Source organism: Cynocephalus volans, chromosome 10, assembly GCF_027409185.1.
Source record: "Cynocephalus volans isolate mCynVol1 chromosome 10, mCynVol1.pri, whole genome shotgun sequence".
Classification (NCBI taxonomy): domain Eukaryota; kingdom Metazoa; phylum Chordata; class Mammalia; order Dermoptera; family Cynocephalidae; genus Cynocephalus; species Cynocephalus volans.
Genome location: NC_084469.1, coordinates 83,005,499 through 83,031,798, shown reverse-complemented (window position 1 = coordinate 83,031,798; position 26,300 = coordinate 83,005,499). Strand labels below are relative to the sequence as shown.

At 36.3% G+C, this 26,300-nt stretch overlaps 1 protein-coding gene across 4 annotated transcripts in view; it reads left to right on the top strand.

Moving 5' to 3' along the window:
- Window positions 1–26,300, top strand: part of PHKB (phosphorylase kinase regulatory subunit beta) — a 217,241-nt gene that overhangs the window by 49,845 nt on the left and 141,096 nt on the right. For all 4 annotated transcript variants that reach the window (XM_063110493.1, XM_063110492.1, XM_063110494.1 and 1 more), the window contains one exon: window positions 745–825. In XM_063110493.1, the coding sequence (XP_062966563.1) occupies window positions 745–825 (81 nt within the window). The remainder of the gene's footprint in view (window positions 1–744; window positions 826–26,300) is intronic.

Genomic DNA, 26,300 nt, shown 5'->3' with positions numbered 1-26,300 from the left:
ATGCTCTACCAGCTATCTAGGTATCCCTTTATCCGGTCAAGTTGACACCTGAAACTGACCATCACAAGAGGATTGTCCATTTTGTAGCATGTATGTTTCCTGCTTCTTTACCTGAGACAATTTACACATTTCATTCAAGATTTTGTGAGAATCTTTTTTTGTTAAAGTAGATATTATTGTCCTTGTTATTTTTGTTTAGATCATATAATAAAAGAATACCTCATTTGTTCATAAAACTAATTTGTTCGTAAGTATATTTTAAATTGTATGCTATGCCGTTGATTAAAATTAATGTTTCTGCAGGTTACATAAATTCTATATTCTCTAAATATGACTATTATGACTGTATTCTCTGAATATGGCCGTTTTCAAAATGCACTGCCTATTGTTTATGGTGTACTGGTGTGGTCATAATGTCTTGCTTGCCAAATAACTTTTTCATTTTCATATATTTGAGATGCATTGACATTACATAGCTGCCTATGGTGCAAAACTATTCCACAGTAGGAGTACTTTAGACCCATAGTTTGAAAATAAATCTTAGAAAACAAATGTTGTAGAAATAGTTGCTAACAATTCTGTTTGTAGCCATTTCCCTACTCAAGTGTTACCCTTCACAATGAACTGGAAGATTTTAGAATTTTACATACAAAGCTAGGATTTTATTATGAACTAATTCCACATTTAATTTCATAGCATAATATTTTTGTTATTTCCTTTAACCTTTTACTGTTGCTGTTTCAGATAAATGCAGTGTCACTCTATCTCCTTTATCTTGTGGAAATGATTTCCTCAGGACTCCAGATTATATACAACACTGATGAGGTATGATTTTCCCAGATTCTGTACTACTAAATTTTATCTGAGGTTAAAGAATTTTTACTTTAAAAAACTTTTTAATTTTATAAAAATCTATTATTTTTAAATTCGTGTAATCAGATACTAGATTTTGGATGTTGGGTCAAAAAGTCTTTATATGTATTTTCAATGCAATGGACTTTCAAAATGAACATAATATACAGCAGGTTGTAAAACTACTTCTGTGGAGGCTCTAATTGAAGTTATCTAAAATAAAAATGTGTAACTTTCAGAAAATTTGAGTAACAATGAGAGTGAAATAGCATTTGCAGATTTTCTCAGAGTTATTATGGCTTTTTTTTTTTTCCTCACATCATTGCTTTTTGTAACCCATCCTTTTAAAAGTAAAAAGAAACTTTTATCGTATTGTATTGCTTTTATTTGTAGGACCTCAGTAGGGTTCTTCATGGTTTTCAAAAGACAAATACGATGTTCTTATTTTTATTGAATTATAAAGAATTTATATCCCAAAGTTGAGAAACATTTTTTTCATAGGCACAAATACTTGAACAAAAACACAAGCTCACATGCTGATGCATTTTAAAATGTGCCACAGTGGGAGCAGAAAAGCTTTCATTATTGAGGTGGTACATACAGTGAGAACTCCATGAAAGATTAGGTTTGCTGTGTATACTTGTTCCTGTTCCTATCCTGATCCATGCAGGGAGGAACAATTACATCACATACTAAACACCAAAGTCATCACTGGACTGTGCTAAGGGTGCTATGAAATAGGTACATGTAGTCCTGCCCTCTAATAATTTATAGTCGTATACATCCTAATATTGTACTAGTTTATATCTCGTACACTGTCAAGTCTATTTGGAAGGGAAGATAAATTATGAAGAAATAGTGATAATAAGAAATTAATAATACCCAATTATGGTTTCATCTATTTAATTCACCAGAGAATTCCATGTTTTTATTTCATCCAAATACTTTTTAGTTTTTATAATATTGTGAAACAGTAGTATTTAAGTATTTTGGGTGGGAGAAGAGCTGAGGAACTCCTGTTTCAGACCAACCTTAAGTAGCATCCTAAAGTATGAAGCGAATAAAATAGGTGCGACTGTGACTGAGGAGAGGAGAGCTTCTAGAACCAGCCCATTTAACTTCTTGTTTCTTTCCACCCATGGAAGCTCCAAAGCACTGGGAGAAGTATCCTAGGTTCCAGTGCAACAGTATGATAACCATTTATAATAAATGGCAACTAACATTGTTGGTGGCAGGTGATTTCATACTAATGTTCCTTGAGGTAAAATGGTAGTGGTGAAATTGCCTTAGCTGTTGGTGGCTTTGTTTTATTTGGTATTTTATTTTATTTTAATTTTTAAATTTCATTTTTTGATTTCTTGGCATCTATCATAATTTGTTTTAAATCTTCATTTGTCAACTGCCATTTTTCATAAATATTATATTGCTTTAACCTTCGCATTCTTTTTTATATGGTTTATGTATACTTAAGCAATTTTTATTTCCTTCTTAAACTTTTTTTTTTTTTTAACTTATGTTTTTTTCTTGGCCATATAGTTTTTATTTGGTACATATAAAATTTTATGTAACTAATATCAATAGCCTTCAACATGATGTACACTTAAAAATCCTAGAATAATAAAATGTGTCATTGCTGCTTATGGTCTTTTCCTTTGAGATTCTGCATAATGTGTCAGGGCTCACATGGAGAGGCAATAAATGGGTCTGTGTAGAATCTTTCAGTGGATGGAGCTCCTTTTAATTTCAGAGAATTTAATTCTTTGAAAGGTGGTGTAACATGGAGCCATTTTCTTTTCTAATTGTACCTTAGACTCTGGATTGGCAAGTTCATAGCCCCAACTCTTCTTCAGTCCCTAGTCACATTCACATCTTAGGGCAATCCAAAAACCTGAGAAGGAAGTGTTGTTACCACTCCTTTCCTTCTGATCTGCCACAATTTTTATTTTTTCTTAGAATTAAAGAATGCAGAATTTGGAGATACACATATATATGAGGGTGCTTCAAAAAGTTCGTGGAAAAATGGAATTAAAAGATAATGCAGAAAAAAAAGATAATGCGAATCTTCCCATGAACTTTTTGAAGGCCCCTCGTATACACACACACACACACACACAGACACACACACACACACACAATGTGATATGTATATTATATTGTCTGCACTTTTTTAAAAAATAAACCTTTTTGCCACACATCATTGTATCTTCACTGATTCTCTTGTTTTTGTAAACTTTGTATCACACTTTAGTTCCTTAAGGAGAGGGCTATTGTCTTAAAGGTCATGTGCACCCATTAGTATGGTTCTGTGAACATACTAAGTGCCAACATTTATGGTGATGAACTTTGCTGGGAAAGAGCACAGACAGTAGTATATGCTAATTTTCTAAAATATTTTATTGCCCACACAGATGTATTGTGTTACCTGAGTACTCAGTCTTCAAAAGTCTTAAAAGTCTATAAAGTCTTACTGTGCACACTCACAGATACTGATTTTTTATTAAAAATAAAAATTGTGAAAGAGGGAGAGTTCTGTGGTCCTGCCCTGGTACTGTTTGCTTTCTTTTCTTTATCTAGAGAGAAACCCATAATACATGTCAAACTTACACCTAAATATAAAGCTCACCTAAGTTAGTACTTCTGTTGGATGGGGGCAGAGTAATGAACTGCTACATGGCATTCCATGTCTCATTTTATGACATTCTGCGTAAATAAATTTCCTGAAAGACTGAAAGAAACAAGAAAGGAGTCATTTAGAAATGTTTTCCAAGAAACTTAATTTATTTAAGATCAAAGAACCTTCCTCAAATTTGTGTAACAATGAGATTTTGTTTTGCATTTAAGATAATTTTTTCTTGCTGTTTATGGAATACCCTCATTACATGAAAAGACTCATAGTTCTTTCATAAAGGAGGGATTTTCTAGATTTTGGTGACCCTACAACTGTAAATTTTGGAGAATACTTTGAAAGTGAAGATTTAAAGGTTAAAATTTTGTCTTCCCTTCCTATATTATGGATTTGCATTTACTTTTAATTAATGTATTAAAGCCTGTTAATTATTTGTTGCTTTGGTAAGTTCTGTGAGCTAACTCTGTACATTTAAGTGGAGAAACTACTTGTATGGGGTCTAATGGGCCTTCTTTGGGGTCATGCTGTCACATGACTCCAATTTTGGTTCCCTTTAATCATGGGTTATTAGTCATGGTGTCATGTCATTTTAGGAAAAAAACCTCAGATATTCGTTTTATAAACTTGAAATTTAAGTGGAAATAAGCATTAGTTGAGGATACTATTTTGGATGGTCTGTAGAGTCAGTTGTATTGATAAAAGTTTGGCAAATGGTCATGCATGCTCCGGTTTCCTAGGTAAATATGTTTGAGTGTTACTTTTGTGGATGAAAGTTTGTTTGTTCAGGAATGGCCAGACAGTTGCTTGGTCAGCTCTTTAGAGCAAATTTAGATTGCAAGCCTTATAATAAAAATACTGTAGAAAACAGTAGGTGCTTGTTTGATATGAGACCTGGGGAAGTTCCCTTTACTGTGTGTCATGTACTTTTTATTTTGCAAAGATATTTTTTACTATCTAATCTAGGAGGTCTTTCCAAGTGTATCATCTTTCAGATTGATGACACATGGAATTTCTTCCTTATTTTATTAATTATCTATTGCTGTGTAACAAATTACCTCAGAACTTAGTGGCTTAGAAGAATAAACATTTATTATTTCATAGTCTGTGGGTCAGGAATCTGGGAGCAGCTAAGCAGGGTGTTGCTGACTTAAGGTCTCATGAAGTTGCACTGAAGATGTCAGTTGTTTCAACAGTTATCTGAAGGCTTTACTGAAGCTGGAAATCTCACTTTTAGGATTGCTCACTCATTGGTAGGAGGCCTCCAATTTCTCCCTGGCTATAACAGGAGAGCTGCTTGAATGTCCTCACAACATGGCAGGTGACTCACTCCAGAGTGGGTAATCCAAGAGAGCAAGATAGAAGTACAATTTTATAATGACCTACCCTCAGAAGTCACATTCCATCACTTTACAATATCCTATTTATTATACAAGTTAGACTATTTGGCGTATCAGGGGCACAGGGGATTAGATCCTGGGAGTTAGGTATGAATGGGATCCAGCCTACTGTACTTAGTAATAGTTTCTAGTCGAACTTTATTAGAGAGATTTTTTAACATGTGGTTTTTCTTCCTTATACACTGAGACTTTTATTTTAAAGAAAGGCATTTTATTTATCCTATTATTATTTACTGAGTTTTGACTTTTGTTTTTTATGCATGTTTTCTTTTTAAAATAGTAGCAATTTTTTTCTGGATTCTATTTATTGTATGGATACTTTAGCATTGTACAGTGTACCTTCTAATGTGAAGTGGTTATTAGACTGATCTTGAGGGGTTTTTGTTTTTATAGTTGGAACAAATCTCTTCATTATAAGGTATTCTTAGCTTCTGCTTATCAGCAATTTACACAGGAAAATGAGTAAGTTGCTCAAAACTACTTATAGATGGTTTTCTTTAAAAATAGCAAGATATCATTGTCCTTGTTTCCAAAATTATATGTAGCAATAATAATAATGGCTAACATTTATATAACACTTATGTGCTGTCATAATTCAAAGTGTTTTGCATATATATGAACTCACTTAATCTTTATATTAACACCATCAAGTGTTAGTTACTATTTCTATTTTACAAATGACAAGTAATGCAGAGAATAATTAAGTGGCTTGTTCAAGGTCACACATGTAGTCAGTGGCACGGCTGGGACTTAAACTGAGTACACTGACTTAAGAGTCCCTTCTCTACACTGACAGTAAGTCTTTGTTTAACCTGTACAGATATGAGTGACACACATGTCATGTGGCAAAATCATGTTCTAGCCATGAAAGTAGCCAATGGGACCCAAGGTTTACAGATTTATTCACGTATAGATACCTTCATTTATTCATGCCTCCTTGCCTGAATCATGCAAATATTTGACAAATATTTGAGTTTCTACCATGGCCAAAGAGAGAATATAGCAGTGAAAAAAGAGATTATTCTGTAACATCATGAAGTCCACACTATAGTGGGGAAAACAGAATAAATATTTAAAAGTATAATGTCAGTTAGTGATATGTAAATTTTTTAAAAAAGAGTATAAGGGAAAAAATATAAAATAAAGAAACTGTTTAAAGTAAGATTTATCAGGACAGGCCTTTTAAAAAAAGGGCATTTGAGCAAAGACCTGAATGAAATAAGGAAAGAAGTTATGCACATGTCTGCAAAAGAAGACTCCAGGTGGATGGAATAGAAAGTGTAATGCCATCCAGATTGAGTGTGCTTGCTGTGATTGAGGAAGAACTATAAGGTGTTTATAGGTAGAGTGTAGTAGATGGTCAGAGAGCGGTAGAGATTATTTCTGAGTAGTCAGGAGTCTGTTGATTTTGTCTGTTAGGTGAGACATCTTTCTCAGGGGTTTCTTTAGTTCTTTGAACATTTTTTTAAAAACTATCTTTGAGCATATTTAAAATAATTGATTTAAAGTCTTTGTCTAGTAAGTCCGGCATTTGGGCTTATCAGGGAAGGTTTCCATTAATTTCTTTTTTTCAGGTATATGGGCCATAATTTCTTATTTATTTGCATGTCATTTTTTTGCTGTTAAAACTGGACATTTTAACTAATGTAATGTATCAGCTCTGAAAATCAGATCCCCATCCTCCAAGGTCTGGTGTTGCTAATGTTTGTATTTGTGGTGTCGTCTGTCTGTTTAGCATCTTTCCTGAAAAATTTCTGCAAATTCTGTATTCTTTGTTATATGTGGCCATTGCTGTCTTTGCTCAGTTAGCTTAGTGGTCAGTTAATGACTGCACAGAGATTTACTTAAATGCTTTGAACCAGCAGTCTCCCAGCCTTTGCAGAGGTCTCTTGTTTGTGTTTGGGACATAACTTGAAAGCTTTCACATGCAGTGCACAACTCTGCCTTGGCTTTCACTTCTTGCTTTTGTAGAGCCTCAAGTTCAGCTGGAAGTATGAGATTAATATCTCAGTGCTTTTCTCATATGGGCACAGCACTACATCTGTGCATAGCCTTCTGACTTCTCAGGAATATATCAGAGCTTTCAAAGCCTCCCATGGACATCTCACTCCCCAGTTTTAAGAAAAAAAATTTTTTTAGGCAGCTGCAAGTTTAAATAATCACCACTGATTGTTTTCAATATATGCCTAGAGAAAAGACCATTTGCATTTGAGTAAGCTGAGTCAGGTCATTTAAAGAATAGCTCTGAATCGCTGGGTCCAAGGAGCTGCAAGGCAGTTCATATAGTAACAGTCTACTGAAATGGTTATTTTGGTGAATTCTAAACCTGTTTTGTCCCTTCTGGTGATTGCTAGTCTGCTGGTTTTCATGACTACTATGATTGTGTGGCTGTTGATATTCAAGTCTGTCTCAGAGCTGTGGAGAAAAGGTTGTTAACAGAACAATTTAATACACCCCAAAGCTCACTTTACTTACTGAGATTTCAGCCATTTTTCCTTGATTAAATGCCCCTTGGACTGTTGCAAGTTTTGTTTAATTTTCACAGTTCTGAAAAAGTTGATTTTGATGTTCTTATTACTTTTGTGAATGATTATATTTTCTGAGGTCTTTTCTCTGCCATTTTGTGAATTGAATTCCCATTAGTAATTATTTTTTAATGTAACTTTATACTTGTATCCCTTCCCCTAAATAACTCTTTTGTCCTGCTATTTAGTCATACCGTAAGGTCAATTAACCCAGGAGTCCTAATGTATTTTTTAACCTCATTTAAAAAAAACCTTGAATATGCTGCAAACATTTTCCCACATTTAAACATTATATAGAACACATTTAATGGCTACCTAAGGTTTGATACCATGTGTCAGAAATGTGCATCCAAATGCCTGCTTTTCGTTTATTCTCAAATATTTAGTGAATACCTGTTGTGTGCCATGGCTTTGCTTGGACATTTAGGCTTATTGGACTGACTATGTTGCAGTTATAATATCAGCGTTGCTATAAATGATTTTTTTGCCGAATATTTATACCCATATTTGAACAGTACAGTTAAGACGTTCTTAGAATTCAGCTATTGCCTTGAGATTGCTGTCATTTCATTGATTTCACAAGCAAATTAGTATATATATATTTTTAACTAAAATCAAATTCTCAAGTATTTATGTAAAAATGCTTTTGTAATTCTTGTTGGCTATATGGCTGTTATTGAATAAATTTAGAGTTGTCATACTTAGTAAAGCTTATCATATGAATAACTGAAATTTCTCTTTTGACCTGGCCCTTCTAAATTATACTTCATTATGAAATGATAGATTAACTCTTCTTATATCTGTTTGGGATGACTAAGTTGGCTTAAATGAAAAGGTGCTTATTTTTCTCATATCATGAGTTACCTGGAGATGGCTAAGTGCTTGGTTTGTCAGTTTTGTTATTACCTCAAAATGGCTGCTCTATAAAAAATGCTAGTAAGAAGGGGGAAGGTTGATAAAAAGGGTGTGTTAGCTGCTTTTCATCAGACATAGCCCTTTTTATCAGAAATATTAGAAGTTCCCAGCGTACTTCTGCTCATGTCTTATGGATCACAGCTATTATAAGGCCATTTCCAGTTGATTGGGGAGGCTGGGCAAGTATATATTTCTTTTCCAGCCTCTATAGTTGTGCTGTCCAGTAGAAATATAATGTGAGCCACATATGTAATTTAAAAATTTCTAGTAGCCACATTTTTAAAAAAAGATAAAGTTGAAATAATATTTTATTTAATGCAGTACATTTATAATATTTCAACATGCAATAAATATAAAAGTTTATTAAGCAAATATTTTACATTCTTTATTTTGTGCTAAATCTTCAAAATCTGATATGCATTTTATGCTTGAAAGCCCATCTCAGTTCCGACTAGCTACAAGGCAAGTGTTCAATAGCCACATGTAGTTAATGGTTACCTTATTTACTGCCCACTGTTGTTTGCTTTCTTTACCTGTCATTTACAATATACTGAATTTCGTAATGCAAATATATAGGAATCAAGATATTTTTGTTGGATATATGACTGTTATTGAATAAATTTAGAGTTATCATGTTTAATAAAACTTATCATGTGAATGACTGAATTTTATCTTTTAAACTGGTCCTTCTAAATTACACCTCATTATGAAATGTTAGATTAATTCATACTATATCTGTTCAGTATGACTAGTGAGATGTAGTCACTGAGACATTTCTCCATCTTTCCTAATTGATCTGTTTCCTAAGTTATCTATTTTTAATTGTTCCTTAGTCATTTCTCAGCAGCATTGGTATAATTTTGAGTCTGTTACTTACTATTGGCCTTAGATTCTCAGCTGCCATGAGAATGAAGTCACTGATGATAAGATTAAGTGCTCAAGTTAGTATTCAAATATTTGATCTGCTAATAACATTCTTTGAGCATATTGGTTTTGAGTTCAGAAATTCATTTATTATCATTAGGTGTCTCCATGTTGACTGACTGAGAAATCTTAAAGGGAAGAGTTTAGTACTTTTCTTTTTACCATATGAAAATTCTACTTGGCTCACTTAAAAATCTAAAAAGGCCTTCTATAAGCATGTTAAATCAAGTTATATTATTTGCTGTCCAATCATATTGAAAAATGGCTGTTGTTTTTCATTTAGTTGCAGTATCCTGGATCTGGCAAAGTGTGTGATTTTTTTTATTAGTATGACATGAATTATCCATTTTTTCCCTGAAATCTTGAAATCCCTGTACGAAAGTTTTTAGTATTGAATACACTTGCATGTGTCACCTGTAGCACTCTAACAGAGTAACTCCTCCCCGTAGACAAACTATTTTAATATTTTGGGATACCTACTCTTTTATTTTAATGTTCCTGGAATTTACGCCCACAAATTATCACTGTTTTAGGGTAGGAGTGGCTTTTTCTTCAGTAATACCAAAGCATTAAAAAGATAACTGGCTTTTCTGTCAGTGTTGACAGATGTATAAATATGTATATGCCAATTTCCAAACAGAGGGAAATAGGAAAAGGCACTATTTGAAGAGATGATGATTGACAATCTTAATTGAAGAAAACATGAATCTTGTGCAAAATAGGTAAAAATAACTTTCCCCCCAAGAAAACTCCTGTGGAATAGGAGATGGAAGGAAACTGGGTTTTTATATGACCTGTGGAACTAATCTACCCCACCGATGTGTGCTTATAAGATTTAAAGATTTTTTGATGGCTGGAAACAACACAGTAACGAAATGGATGTCTCCTCTTTGAATGAAATGCACAACTCTTTAGTATTTGTCTTTAGATGAAATAAACATTTCTTTGTTATTCATGTTTAGATGAAATGCATAACTTGTTGTTATTTACATTAGAGAAAGCCACCATGTAAGGCCACGTAAGGAATTGTACTAGAGGACAGGTTAACAGCAAAATGCCCCTGTAGGGAGCAGTGTATATATGGCAAGGAGGGTGAGGTTGGCTGGGTTTCTTGGGCTACCTGTGGATTGGCTAATTTGAATACTTTTGTGGACTCCAGTGCATGGGAGCTGTCTAAACTTGTAGGGTATCTGGCTGTGGAGCAGTTAGGGTGGATGCATAATGGCCCAGAGTGTCAGAGCTGATAAGAGAAATTGTTGGGGGTATGGATCTGCTGTTTAATAAGAGGAACTGACCAGCCTCTAACCTGGGCCTAAAAATTGGGTTAAGACAACATTAAAAAAACAAACAAATAGACAGACAAACAAAAAGCACCATATTATTGGAAATCAATTATATTTTAAATGCTACTGTATTTGAAGTAAAGGTACAAACAGTGCCCTTAATGATTAAAGAGACAGGTCACTGGCAATAAACAATACTGTATGAACCTAACAATATAGCCTCAAAATATATAAAGCAAAAATGTAATGGAATAGTCTGAAGTAAAAACAAACTTGGTTTTTTGTACTGTATTCTTACAATACAGAAAACTTCTGTGGCCAGAAGTGTGTGGGTATTTTCCCTACACACCAAGCAATTCTCCAGCAGACACCAGCTGGTTGTCCTATAACTTAACTCAGTTCTGACACTATCTACCTGGAGATTGCATCAGATCCCACAGATTAGAGGCTCAGTGCCATAAGGCTGCCCACCACTTCAGATTCCAGTCACAAGTCCCAGGTTGAGACCTATATTTCTGACCAATTGGCTGTAAATTATGGTTCCTACTGCCACCTCCTTGGGTTTGATTAATTTGCTAGGACGGCTCAGGGAAACACATTTATTAGTTTATTATAAAGAATATTCCAAAGGATTCAGATGAACAGACAGATGAAGAGATGCATAGGGTAAAGGTATAGGGGTGGGGCTCAGAGCTTCCATGCCCCATGTTCAGCAACCTGGAAACTCTATAAACTCAGTTCTTTTGGTTTTTTTTGGCGGCTTTGTTATGTAAGCATGATCAAAGTATTCACCAATGGTGATCAACTCAACCTTCAGCCCCTCTTTCCTCCCTAGAGGTTGAGAGTTGGGACTGAAAATTCCAACTCTCTAATTACTTGGTTTGTTCCCCTGGCAACCAGCCCCATCCTGAGACTATTCAGGAGCCCACCAAAAATTGCCTCATTGGAACAAAAATGCTGTTATCTCCCAGGAAATGCCAATGGATTTAGGAGCTTGTGTCAGACACTCCTATCACTCAGGAAAGTGCAAAGGTCTTAGGAGTTCTGTGTAAGGAACAAGGGCCAAAGACCAAATATTAAAACAAAAGATTCTCCTAACACTTCTCTCTGCAAGGGTTTTAGGAGCTCTGTCTCAGTAACTAGCAGCATAGACCAAACGTATAGTATTTCTTATATCACAGTATCACAAATAGGTAGAAGAATGTTAACACATTTCTCTTAGAAACCGATAAACCAAGGAGGCACAATAAATAAATAAAAGGGATGATATAGGTGATTTGAACAGCACAGTTAGTCTCAGTAAATTTGTACAAAATTTAATATCAAAGAATAAGTGGCTATGTTCCTTACAACATTGAATTTAGAACTCAGTAGCTAAAAGATGCTCACTTAATGTCCTGAGTTTAGAAACTAAAAAGAAAATACACTTCTATTTTATGATTTTGAAGATACAATTAAAATGGAAATAGAGGGTTTCAAGATGGCGGTGGCTGCGGCGGTTGGCACGGAGTAGCTGAGGTGGAAAAGGCGGCCACTGGGCCTCAGGCAGCCGAGAAACTTGTGGACCTTCCTCTTGCCATCTCTTAAGGGAGGACGGCAGCTGCTGGCCGGTCGTGGGGGGTGACCGCCACTTTGCCCCCGGCAGGAGAGGCTGCCTCATTTACAGGCAACAGCTTTGAAGTGTGGAACAGGAAAAGAACTGTTTCTCAGCTACAAAAGTGAGTCTCTAAACAGGGAACACGGCGCCAGGACTGCTGTGGATGCAGACAGGATCCCGGGGGCCGGGGCCGCGCTGAAGGTGGCCAGCTGCCCTATTCAGGATTCAAGGTTTCAGGCTGGCATTAAAGAAGATTCCTGGGAGCGCCCGAGCCGCGCTGCGACTGAACAGCCCGAGGCGGCAGCGGCCGAGAATGGGGAAGGTGACAAACCAGAGGCAGAGAGTGAGCGCCCGACCTGGCACAGCCCTGTGAGTGACACCTGGCCCAGCCCTGTTCGGGGAGCTGACGCCCACCCAGCTCCCGCCTGAATCACCGGTCCACTCACCGCCCCGGGGCAGCCTCCATTTTTCCAGGTGCTGGCAGCTCCGCCCGGCTTGGCTGTCACTGAGCATTCCCACTTGCTTGGCCCGGTGTGGGGCTTTCCGGAGCCTGTGGGCCGGCCTCCCCTCCCACTCCCTCCACGGTTCACTGGTGGGGCTGGTGGCGTGGGGCGTCCCCGGCCAGTGTCGGGAGGGCAAGGAAGTACGGGCAGGGCCGACTGTCACACCACCACACCCTGGACTCCGGCACCCGGTAAACTTCCTGTTACTGGGAGGCAGATACCATTTCTGCGGCCACCAGATCGGAAAAAAGCCTAACCAATTTCTGGTTGGGAATAGTGTGGTAGGAAACTTCCCAGGTCCGCTTGAACCTGCTGGACAGCTGGCTGCAGGTGGGTGCTAGATTCGGTCTATGCCAGGGGGATACAAAGGTGAACAAGTCCCGAGAAAGATCTACACAGTGCTACAGAGGGACCCAGAGCGACCGGTCGTCTGTGCCTACCAGAAACCTGGTAGACTTCCTGGGCGAGGCGGTGCTGAGCAGGGTCTTGAAGGCCCAGCTGATAGATGAGGGTTGCAGAAGACACGCCCCAGCCCAGCACAGTGCGCACAGAGTGGGGAGATGTGCGGCCAGGGAGGCGGAGACTCGACAGAAACCACACACCCTGTGGGGTCGCCACTGCACGATCCAACAGCCTGGGCCAGAGCACACGGAACAGGGAGAAGCCCTGCACAGGAAGTGAAAGCTCAACAGCGATCACACACCCTGTGGTACATGATCCACCAGCCCAGCAGAGTCCAAGGTGACCAGAAAGGTGGCTCCCCGGAGAAGCCCAAGACCCTAGGCAACCACACACACAAGGCACTAGAGGCCAACTGAGCAGTCACAGAAGGAGCCATACGAAATTGGCAACCACAGCAACATCCTAGTTAGTCATTAGTCTCAAACCGGTGGACTGTGAAACCCCCTGCCACAATGAATAAACATAAAAAAAAAAGATGCCAAAAATACAAAAAATCAAGAAAGTACACCACCAAAAGTTAATAAATCTCAAACTCTAGATCCTATAGAACAAGAAGCCCTTGAAATGACTGACAAGGAATTTCGAGTGATAATTCTAAGGAAACTGAATGAGATACAAGAAAACTCAGCTAGACATCATGATGAAATGAGGAAAAGTATACAGGATCTGAAAGAGGAATTGTACAAGGAAATCAATGTCCTGAAAAAAAATGTAGCAGAACTTGCTGAACTGAAGAAGTTATTCAGCGAAATAAAAAACACAACGGAGAGTTTAACCAGCAGGCTTGTCGAAGTTGAAGAGAGAACCTCTGAACTTGAAGATGGGCTGTTTGAAATAACACAAGCAGACAAAAAGAAAGAAAAAAGAATCAAGGACATTGAAGAAAATCTGAGAGAGATATCAGACAACCGTAAGCGTTCAAATATCCGAGTCATGGGTAGTCCAGAAGGGGAGAAAAATGGAGAATCCATTGAGAATATATTCAACAAAATAGTGGCAGAAAACTTCCCAGGTATAGGAAAAATCACAGATCTTCAGATCCAGGAAGCTCAACGATCTCCAAACGTATTCAACCCAAAAAGGCCTTCTCCAAGACATGTCATAGTCAAATTGGCAAAACTCAGAGACAAAGAGAGAATCTTAAAAGCTGCAAGAGAGAAGCGTCAAATCACCTATAAAGGAGCCCCAGTCAGGCTAACATCAGACTTTTCATCACAAACCCTAGAAGCTAGAAAGGAATGGGGTGATATTTTCAAAATACTAAAAGACAAAGATTGCCAGCCAAGAATACTTTACCCTGCAAGGCTATCCTTCGAAATGAAGGGCAAATAGTATATTCCTCAGACAAACAAAAACTGCGGGAGTTCACTACCACACGACCACCCTTACAAGGAATCCTCAAGGGAGTACTGGGTTTGGTTCCTGAAAAATAACTACACTGCCATAAAAACCCAAGAAAAATCTAAACCCACTAGTATAATAAAAATGGCATTCATGAAGAGAAAACAAGCAAACAAAAACGCTATCTACAACCTAAGGAACCAACAAACACAGAAACCAAACAGTAAATCAGAAAGCAAGGAACAAAACACAGCTAAGACAAGCAAACAACCAATAAAATGCTAGGAATAAATCAACACCTTTCAATAACAACTCTTAATGTAAAAGGCTTAAATTCCCCAATCAAAAGACACAGACTGGCTGACTGGATCAAAAAGCAGGACCCAACTATATGCTGCCTAAAAGAGACCCACCTCACCCATAAAGATTCACATAGACTAAGAGTGAAAGGATGGAAAAAGATTTACCATGCAAACAGAAAAGAAAAACGAGCTGGAGTAGCTATTCTTATATCGGACAAAATAGACTTTAAACTAAAAACCATAAAAAGAGACAATGAGGGACACTACTTAATGATAAATGGACTGATCCATCAAGAAGACATACAATCATAAATATGTACGCACCCAATGTTGAGGCAGCCAGATTTATAAAACAAACTCTATTAGACCTAAAGAAGGAAATAGACACTAATACCATAATAGCAGGGGACTTGAACACCCCACCGTCAATATTAGACAGATCATCTAGGCAAAGAATCAGTAGAGAAACACAAGATCTAAACAAGACTCTAGACCAATTGGAATAGGCAGATATCTACAGAACATTCCATCCAACAACCTCAGAATATTCATTCTTCTCATCAGCACACGGATCATTCTCCAGGATAGATCACATATTAGGTCACAAATCAAGTCTCAGTAAATTCAAAAAAATTGGAATTATCCCATGCATCTTCTAAGACCACAGTGGATTAAAACTAGAAATTAATAACAAACGAAACTCTGGAAACTATACAAACACATGGAAATTAAACAGCATTCTACTTAATGACATATGGGTCCAAGAAGAAATCAAGGAGGAAATCAAAGAATTTCTTGAAACTAATGAAAACAATGATACATCATACCAAAACCTGTGGGATACTGCAAAAGCAGTATTGAGGGGAAAATTTATTGCATTAAATGCTCACTTCAGAAGAATGGAAAGATGGCAAGTGAACAACCTAACTCTTCACCTTAAAGAACTAGAAAAACAAGAACAATCCAATCCTAAAGTTAGCAGACGGAAAGAAATCATTAAGATCAGAGCAGAACTGAATGAAATTGAAACCCAAAAAACAATTCAAAAGATCAACGAATCAAAAAGTTGGTTTTTTGAAAAGATAAATAAAATTGACAAACCATTAGCATGGCTAACAAAAAAAAGAAGAGAGAAGACTCAAATAACAAAAATTAGAAATGAAAAAGGCGATATTACAACTGATTCATCTGAAATACAAGGAATCATTCGAGACTACTATAAACAACTATACGCCAACAAATTTGAAAATCTGGAGGAAATGGATAAGTTTCTGGACACACACAAGCTCCCAAAACTGAACCGTGAAGACGTAGAAAATTTGAACAGACCAATAACAATAAAGGAGATTGAAGCTGTTATCAGAAGGCTCCCAACAAAGAAAAGCCTAGGACCAGATGGATTCACAGCAGAATTTTACCAAACATTCAAAGAGGAATTGACACCGATTCTTTACAAACTATTCCAAAAGATTGAAACGGACGCAAATCTCCTAAAATCATTTTATGAAGCAAACATCATCCTGATACCAAAACCAGGTCAAGATATAACCAAAAAAGAAAACTATAGGCCGATATCCTTGATGAATATAGATGCAAAAATCCTCACTAAAATACTAGCAAACAGAATACAGCAACACATAAACGTAACATTATTTATCACGATCAAGTGGGATTCATCCCAGGGATGCAAGGTTGGTTCAACATACGCAAATCAATAAATGTGATACACCCTATTAATAAACTCAAACACAAGGACCATATGATCATCTCTATAGATGATGAAAAAGCATTTGATAAAGTTCAGCACTCATTCTTGACAAAGACCCTCTATAAGTTAGGTATAGAGGGAAAGTATCTCAACGTAATTAAAGCCATATATGCCAAACTCACTGCCAATATCATCCTGAATGGGGAAAAGCTGAAAGCTTTTCCTTTCAGAACAGGAACTAGACAAGGATGCCCACTCTCACCACTCCTATTCAACATAGTGTTGGAAGTACTAGCCAGAGCAATCAGAGAAGAGAAGGAAATAAAGGGCATCCAGATTGGAAAAGAGGAAGTCAAACTGTCCCTGTTTGCAGATGACATGATCCTATATATCGAACAGCCTAAAACCTCTACAAAAAAACTGTTGGAATTGATCAATGATTTCAGCACAGTAGCAGGATACAAAATCAACACAGAAATCAGTAGCATTTCGTTTCTCCAATAGTGAACATGGAGAAGGAGAAATCAAGAAAGCCTGCCCATTTACAATAGCCACCAAAAAAATAAAATACTTAGGAATTGAGTTAACCAAGGAGGTGATAAATCTCTATAATGAGAACTACAAACCACTGCTGAGAGAAATTAGAGAGGATACAAGAAGATGGAAAGATATCCCATGCTCTTGGATTGGAAGAATCAACATAGTGAAAATGTCCATACTACCCAAAGTGACATACAAATTCAATGCAATCCCCATCAAAATTCCAAGGACATTTTTCTCAGAAATGGAAAAAACTATCCAGACATTTATATGGAACAATAAAAGACCACGCATAGCCAAAGCAATGCTGAGCAAAAAAAATAAAGCTGGAGGCATAACACTACCTGACTTTAAGCTATACTACAAAGCTATAATAACCAAAACAGTATGGTACTGGCATAAAAACAGACACACTGACCAATGGAATAGAATAGAGAATCCAGAAATCAACCTACACACTTACTGCCATCTGATCTTTGACAAAGGCACCAAGCCTATTCACTGGGTAAGAGAATGCCTCTTCAGCAAATGGTGCTGGGATAACTGGATATCCATATGCAGGAGAATGAAACTAGATCCATACCTCTCACCGTATACTAAAATCAACTCAAAATGGATTAAGGATTTAAATATACACCCTGAAACAATAAAACTTCTTAAAGAAAACATAGGAGAAACACTTCAGGAAATAGGACTGGGCACAGACTAACATAGGAGAAACACTTCAGGAAATAGGACTGGGCACACACTTCATGAATACGACCCCAAAAGCACGGGCAACCAAAGGAAAAATAAACAAATGGGATTATATCAAACTAAAAAGCTTCTGCACAGCAAAAGAAACAATTAACAGAGTTAAAAGACAACCAACAGAGTGGGAGAAAATATTTGCAAAATATACATCTGACAAAGGATTCATATCCAGAATATATAAGGAACTCCAACAACTTTACAAGAAGAAAACAAGCAACCCAATTAAAAAATGGGCAAAAGACCTAAGTAGGCATTTCTCTAAGGAAGATATCCAAATGGCCAACAGACATATGAAAAAATGCTCAACATCACTCAGCATCCGGGAAATGCAAATCAAAACCACACTGAGATACCATCTAACCCCAGTTAGGATGGCTAAAATCCAAAAGACTCTGAACGATAAATGCTGGCGAGGTTGCGGAGAAAAAGGTACTCTCATACATTGTTGGTGGGACTGCAAAATGGTGCAGCCTCTATGGAAAATGGTATGGAGGTTCCTCAAACGATTGCAGATAGATCTACCATACGACCCAGCTATCCCACTGTTGGGAATATACCCAGAGGAATGGAAATCATCAAGTTGAAGGTATACCTGTTCCCCAATGTTCATCGCAGCACTCTTTACAATAGCCAAGAGTTGGAACCAGCCCAAATGTCCATCATCGGATGAGTGGATACGGAAAATGTGGTACATCTACACAATGGAATACTACTCAGGTATAAAAACGAATGAAATACTGCCATTTGCAACAACATGGATAGACCTTGAGAGAATTATATTAAGTGAAACGAGTCAGGCACAGAAAGAGAAATACCACATGTTCTCACTTATTGGTGGGAGCTAAAAATTAATATATAAATTCACACACACACACACACACACACACACACACACACAAAAAAAAAAACGGGGCTGTTGTGAAGAAGATATAACAACCACAATTACTTGAAGTTGATACGACAAGCAAACAGAAAGGACATCGTTGGGGGGAGGTGGGGAGGGAGAAGTGAGGGAGGTTTTGGTGATGGGGAGCAATAATCAGCCACAATGTATATCGACAAAATAAAATTAAAAAAAAAAAAAATAGAAATTGAGAAATACCATGGAATGACAATGAAAATATTCCATATCAGTACTTGTAGAATATAGCTAAAGTGTTATTAGTAGGCAGTTTTTAGCCTTGAATGCATATGTTAGAAAAGAGCTGTGATGGGAAATTAATATGTAAATATCCGATTTTATAAATTAGATAAAGAATACCTTAGTAAACACAAAGCAAGTAGAAGGAAGAAAGTAAAAAGATAAAAATAGGAATAATGATATAAAGTGTAAAGACATAATATTCTCAACAAAACCAACAACTTAAAAAAATATATATATTAATGATATAAACCAACCTCTTAAAAAATTTCCTAAGGAAAGAGTACTTAAATAAATAATATTAATAACAATGAAAAGGAGAACATAAGTAGAAATAAGTAGATATTTCAAGAGGGAGTAAGAATTTACCGTAAGAAATTATATGGCAATGAATTTTAAAACTATCCAAATGGAATATGTTCTAGAAAAACCGTAAGTTACTGTTATGGACTGAATTCTGCCCTCTCAAAATTCATATGTTGAAGCTCTAAACCCTAGTACACTTCCGAATGTGAACATATATGGAGGTATAAATATAATCCTTTAAGGTAGGGCCTTCAAGGAGTTAAGTAAATTAAAAAGAAGCCCTTGGGTGAGCCCTGGTTTAATCTGAGTGGCGTCCTGATAATAGGAGGAAATTAGGACATATGAAGAAACACCAGGGTGTGTGCCCACAGAGTGGCAACCATGTGAGGACAAAACAGCAAGAGGATAGCCATTTGCAAGCCAAGGAACAAGGCTTCAGAAGAAATCAAACCTCCTGACACCTTGATCTTGGATTTCTGGCCTTCAGAACTGTGAGAAAATAAATTTCTGTCATTAAAGCTACCCAGTCTTTGGTATTTTGTATGTGAACCCTAGCAAACTAATAGTTACTAAACTGACTTAGGAAGAAGTAGAAAAATGAAATAGACCTATAACAGTGTTTTTTAAATTTTCATTGTGGTTATATTTGTTTCCCCCAAGCAAGGGAAAACCATCTAATTTCAATTCTCCCTAATGTGAGAAATCAAATACTATGGAATAAGATTTTGTCAGGTAGAGTTGTGTTTTGGTAGGCTGTACATTATTATAATATCTAAGATTATTTTGCCCCCTGCTTTCATAAGAACCAATTTCATTTCCTTTCAATACCTGAAATTGGGTAGTTTAAAAGGAACAAAATTTATTTCTTACATTTTGGAGACTGGGAAGTCCACAGCCCCGGGGATGCATCTGGTGAGGGCCTTCTTGGTGGTGGCTCTGCAGCTATACAGGGTGTCACATGGCTAATGGTTGAGCAAGAGAGAGCTAACCTGCTGACTCACTTTCCTTATAAATCCATCAGAACCACACCCATTACCACCATTAAACCATCAGTGGGTTAATCCATTCATAAGGTCACAGTCCTCGAATCTACTCACCTCCTAAAAGTCCAACTTTCAGTTACCATAATTGGATTTCCCAACTTCTTAACAATGTTACAGTGGAGACCAAGTCTCTAACACATAAACCTTTGGGGGACACGTTCAGCCCACTACAGTGTGATAGAGAATAACAAATATACTACTTTTGACCAATTGGACAGGAAAGGTTAAGATCCTAAATAATTTGTAAACCAACTCCAGTTGACAGGGAGAGGGAGGAGAAGGGGCAGCGGGGAGACATGGAGAATGAGAATATGAATGAATCATGGATAAAGTATCGTTTAAAGTTGTATTTGAGGGGCTGGCTGGTTGGTTTGGTTGGTTAGAGCATAGTGATCCCTGAACTGGCCAGCCACTAAAAAAGTAAATAAAATAAAGTTACATTTGGCCACAAATATAAGAAACCTCAACAAACAGTGGCTTCAGTAAATAAAGGTTTTATTTCATGCACCAAAAATTCTGAAGGATTGGAAGTCCTGGGACTTAACAGTTAACTGATCAGCATCATCAAGAATGAGGATTTCTTTTCTTTTGCCCTGCTATCTTTAGCTTGAGACATTTATCCAAATAATCATAATATACCTGCTATTCCTCTGGGCATCATGTCTACACTAGTAAGTAAGAATTCAGAAAGAGAAAGAAGCTTTAGAAAGGTTTCTAGAGGCATGATGCAGTAATTTCTGCTAAATTACTTAGGCCAGAATGTGGTCACATAACCACTTCTGCTATGGAGCATTGTGAAGTTAAAAATCAGAGTTTTATTAGTAACAAAGAAAGCAAGAATAGATATTGGTAATCAACTAACATCATGTGCCAGAACCAAGTGGTGTTTCATCCCAGAATGTAAGGATAATTTAAAATGAGAAAATTCATTAATATAATTTATCACACAGGCAGTTTAAGGGAGAGAGAAAAACCATATGATCATCTCAGTGTGTGCAGAAAAAGTATTTGGCGAAAATTCATCACCTATTCATGAAAAGCATTCTTATAAAAGATATAAAATAGAATTTCCTTAACCTAATAACGTGTACCTACCCAAAATCTACAGCAGATGTATTTAATAGTGAACTAAAAGAAGCAGATCCTTTAAGTTCAAGGACAAGAAAAGGATATTGATTATATAAACATATTTAATATTGTACAGATGACCTAGCCAAAGTAATAAGACAACAAAGAAGGAGTATGGATGGGAACAGCAGAAATTGGAAAGTTTTAATTTCCAGTAATGTCATTGTTAGCATAGTAAATCCAAGTGCATCCTTAGATAAACTATTAAAAGTCATAAAAAAAACTCAACCACAATGCTGGATACGCAATCAACATGCGGAGATCAATAATGTGTCTATAGATCAGCAATGACAAGTTATAAAATAAGTGTAATTTAAATTTTCTACTCACTATAAGGTACCTGGAAATGAACCTAAGAGCAGATGGACAAAATTATAAAACTTGCTGGTTATAAAAAGATCTAAATAAATACTAATATAAATCATGTCAGTAGGCAGACTTAATATTATAAAGATATCAATTCTCCCTACATTAATCTCTAAATCCAACAAAATTTTTGTAGAAATCCCAACAGAATTTTCATGGAACTTATTCTAAAATTCTAAAACTGATTCTAAAATTCATATAGAAGAGTAAACTGTAAAATACACAAGGCCATTTTGAAGGAGGAAAAACATGAAGGGAATGACTTTACCAGATATAAAGTCCTACCGTATATCTATAGAAATTAAACAATGTGATGCTGGTACAGGAATAGATAGAGTATAACAGAATTGAGGGTCCAGAAACAGATTACATATACCTCCACGCCCACACAGACACCGCCCACATACATACATATACGGAACTTGATTTGTTATAATGTAGGCTTTGGAGAGCAGTAGGGTAGACTCTAATAAATGGAGCTCCATTATTCTTATAAAAGAAAATGACATCGGATGCCTCTTTTTACATGAAAATCAATTCCCAGATATGAATTAGGAAAGATAAAAGAATATATTTTAGTGCAATGGTGTTCAAACTTTTTGATCTAAGGATCTCTAAAAACTTTGAGAACTCCATAGAGCTTATGGGGTTTGTTCTTATATGTTTGTATTTCTTTTGTGTGAGTTTACATCGGTTGATAGTTACTGTATTAGAAATTCAGAGACATTAAGATTAATTTAAAAATAATTTATTAGGGCTGAGCCCGTGGCGCACTCGGTAGCGTGCTGCGCTAGCAGTGCGGCGACGCTCCTGCCACGGGTTCGGATCCTATATAGGAATGACCGGTGCACTCCCTGGCTAAGCGCCGGTCACGAAAAAAAATAATAATAATAATAATTTATTATATGCTAACATAAACACAGTATTTTTATAAAAATAACTGTTTTCCAAAATAAAAATAATTGAGTGAAAATAGTAGCATTGCTCTACATTTTTTAGAAATTTCTAATTTCTGGCTCAGTAGAAGACAATTGAATCCTCATACCTGCTTTTGCTTTCAATCTGTTGCAATATCACATATTGTATAGAAAACTCATTTTATATTTGTGAGACAGTGACTGAAAATAGTTTTAATTTCACTATCCCTCTCAGGGTTCCCATATCACACTTTGAGAACTATTGTAGAGGAAACTATGAGAATATCTAACTTCAGGGTAAAGACGGCTTTCTTCAACAAGATATGATAAGAATAAACTATATACCCTCCAAAAGATAATTTTGATCCATTGAAGAACAATATATTCATCAAAAAACAATCTGTTCATCAAAAAAGAAAATATAAAAGATGAAAAAATAAGCTCTGACTTGAGAAAAGATATTTGTAAAACATGTATCAGACACAAGATATTTATCTAAGAATATATAAAGACCTATTACTCATCAATTAAAAAAAACTACAGGAAATTAAGTAACCTAATAAGGGAAATTCAAATTAAAATCTCAATTTTATGCCACTCACCCATTAGACTGACATAATAAAAGAGTTAGATAATTCTAAGTATTGGCAAAGGATGCAAGCCAATGAGAACTCTGTATACTGCTGAGGTGGGCATAAGTTCTTATACCTGCTTTGGAGAGCTATTTGACAACATCTAGTAAAGTTGAAAGTGCATTTAGTCTACAATCCTGTGATTCAGCTTTCAGATTATACCCTATATTAGAGCTTTCCTATTAGGGTACCACAGACAGGTTACAGATATGCCAAGGTACTAAGTCCTTCATCCAAAAGGTGTCTGTGGGGCCTGGGCTAGCCATACCTCCCAGGCCAATAATCTGTGGCTGGCAAGAGTTTTGTCTAGTTCCCTCAATGTGCTGTACAAATATTATTTCTGCGTGTAGCATGATGTCAAAATAGTTGAAAATCTCTTTCCTAGACATACTAAAAATGTTCATTGAGGCAGTGTCATTAAAAATTTATTATGGGAGGATTTCAATTTATAAATGTAGAAGTAAAAAGGGAATTAGAAAATAATGTTTAGGTAAGAACTACAGTAATGATTACTGTAAATAACATGTACTAATAAATTCTGAAATTAGTGGGTGAAAATATGGGGAGGAACAGAATTTATGTAGTCTCAGAGCATTCCCCTTCAGGATATTTATTAACTACAGAGGGAAAGGTTGTAACATTATAGAGTAGAACCCTGGCAGAAGCCACAACTGTACAAAGGTATTTCAAAAAGTTCATGGAAAAATAGAATTAAAAGATAATACAAATCTTTTCATGCACTTTTGGAAGTACCCTCGTAACTAAGTGATCAGGGTTATCACCACCAGTTAGAAGGCATATTGACATTACAAGTCCTGTGCTAAGATGCAGTAAGAAAGACAACATTATTTCCATTATATTGCCAAAAATGCATACCCTCAGTTCAATTATGAGAAAGCATCAGACAAACTGAAGTTGAGGGACATGTGACAAAGTTACCAAAAGTATCAAGATCATAGAAAACAGAGTGAAGAAGAAATAGGCTAAGAGAAAATAAATACAGTGAGGACTAAAACCACTTCACTTTGGGTATCAAGGAGGGGGTTTTTGAAGTGAATTAGGGCTGCCCAGAGCTTTTTCCTTCCCAAGCAACCACCGTCTGAAGGTAGGGCTCAGTCACACTAGTGAGTGCATGAAATCATAAAAGCTGTAAATATTTGGTTGAATACAAGACAGGGGGGAGAAAAAGCCTTTCAATAAGCGTTTATCTCCATTTAAGCAAAATTAATTTACAAATATCTTTCTGAAACTGTGGGAAGAGAGATCCTGAAATGTTTCTGGTAAGGAAGGAAGAGTAAATAGAAATTAGTTGTATAGTATACATAATTATTTAACATGTATAGTAAAAACATCATTTAAGCTTATATTTGGTTTTCAGTTTAAATTGTTTTATTTCAGTGAACATTTATTAAAGTCTTTATTTTTAATGATTTCTATTGGGTCATTTGTAACCTCAGTCCTCCTTTTCTAATTTTTCCATAATATCTTAAGTTTTTACTGACAAATTTTTCTACCATATATGTGTTTTAGAGCCTAACTCTCAAAATTGAGGATTTACTATGCAATTTGATTAATACTGATTTATTATAGCGAATGTTTTCAGTTATATATAGAGAGAGAATTAAATTGATCTTTGTAGAGTTTATGGTAAACTAATTAAAATTATATTTGTTTATTTAATATGAGGCCCTCTTAATCTCTAATTTGTCGTTGTGTTACTTAAATTTTATTAAGTCCATTAAGATTTTGTTTTTTAGCACAGTATTGCTCTAATTCATTATATCCTAAAATGTGGTTGCTTCACTTGTATTAACTATTTTGGAAGTATTTCAGATAATTTGTGTTATTGTTTTGAAGGTATTCTTAAAATATGCAGAAAATACCACAGACAACATTTGAATCTGACTGTTCTAGCTCTTTCAGATTAGAAATATTTTTCTACAAACTTTTTCTGGAAGTGGATTTCAAAGGTACATGTCTTCAAAGCAAAGTAACACAAATTAGAAATTGGTGTGAAGATGGACAACATAGGATACATAAACGAGAGTCGGGATTGAAATTAGTATACAAAATACCCTGACCTTGGAAATGGTTGTGATTTTTATTTTCATACGTTAGCAATCTCATATTTCCTTAAGTGCCCAGTCCTTATTAAAGCACAGTATTATTTGTGTGGGCAATACAAGAAATTTACATTTCTGAGTTCAGAGAAATTATATGGGTCCACAATTTCTTTTTTTGGCAGCTGGCCGGTACGGGGATCCAAACTCTTGCCCTTGGTGTTACCAGCACCATGCTCTCCCAAGTGAGCCACTGGCCAGCCACACTGGGTCCACAGTTTCTTATCTGAAATTTGGAACCAAGTGTGTTTTAGATTTTAGCATTTTTTGGTTTAAAAGAGGTAACACTGTTTTTGATACCTTATGTAATAACCCCAGCAGGGTTTAAGGCAGAACCGCATAATCAGCACATTAATATTTTTGCAATAAGGCATATACATATTCACGCAAAGTGGAATACATAGGCAGATAATCTTTTCTCAATTCTGGGTTTTGCTGACATGAGTTCAAAAAACAGCTGGTTTTCAGAGCTGATGGTATTTTAGGAATGCAAATAACGGATTGTGGGCCTAATTAGAGGTAAGGAGGAAAAAAACATATGAAATAAAGAAAAATTAAGCACTGTGGCCTGAGTGAACTTTTGAACTGAGGCTGAGGGAAAATTCATAGAAAAGTCTTTCAGTTGGAAATGAGCAAGACTAGTGCCAACCAGCCCAATTGGAACCCAGAGCTCTGTTAGAGAATAGTGAAATACATAGAGGCGTGTGGGGACAGGGTGAGCAGATTATGGAGGGTTTGAATGTTAAATGTGAGAGTTGTAATACTATAAGTGTGTCAAGATTCACAAAACGTTTTTGACCAAAGAAGTGATGTGAAAAATAGCAGGCCTTGTTGGCAAAATGAATATGGGGTACAAAGGAGACATAGTAGTGTGAAAAGACAAAATTACAACAAATTTTAAAGATCGAATTGGCTTTTA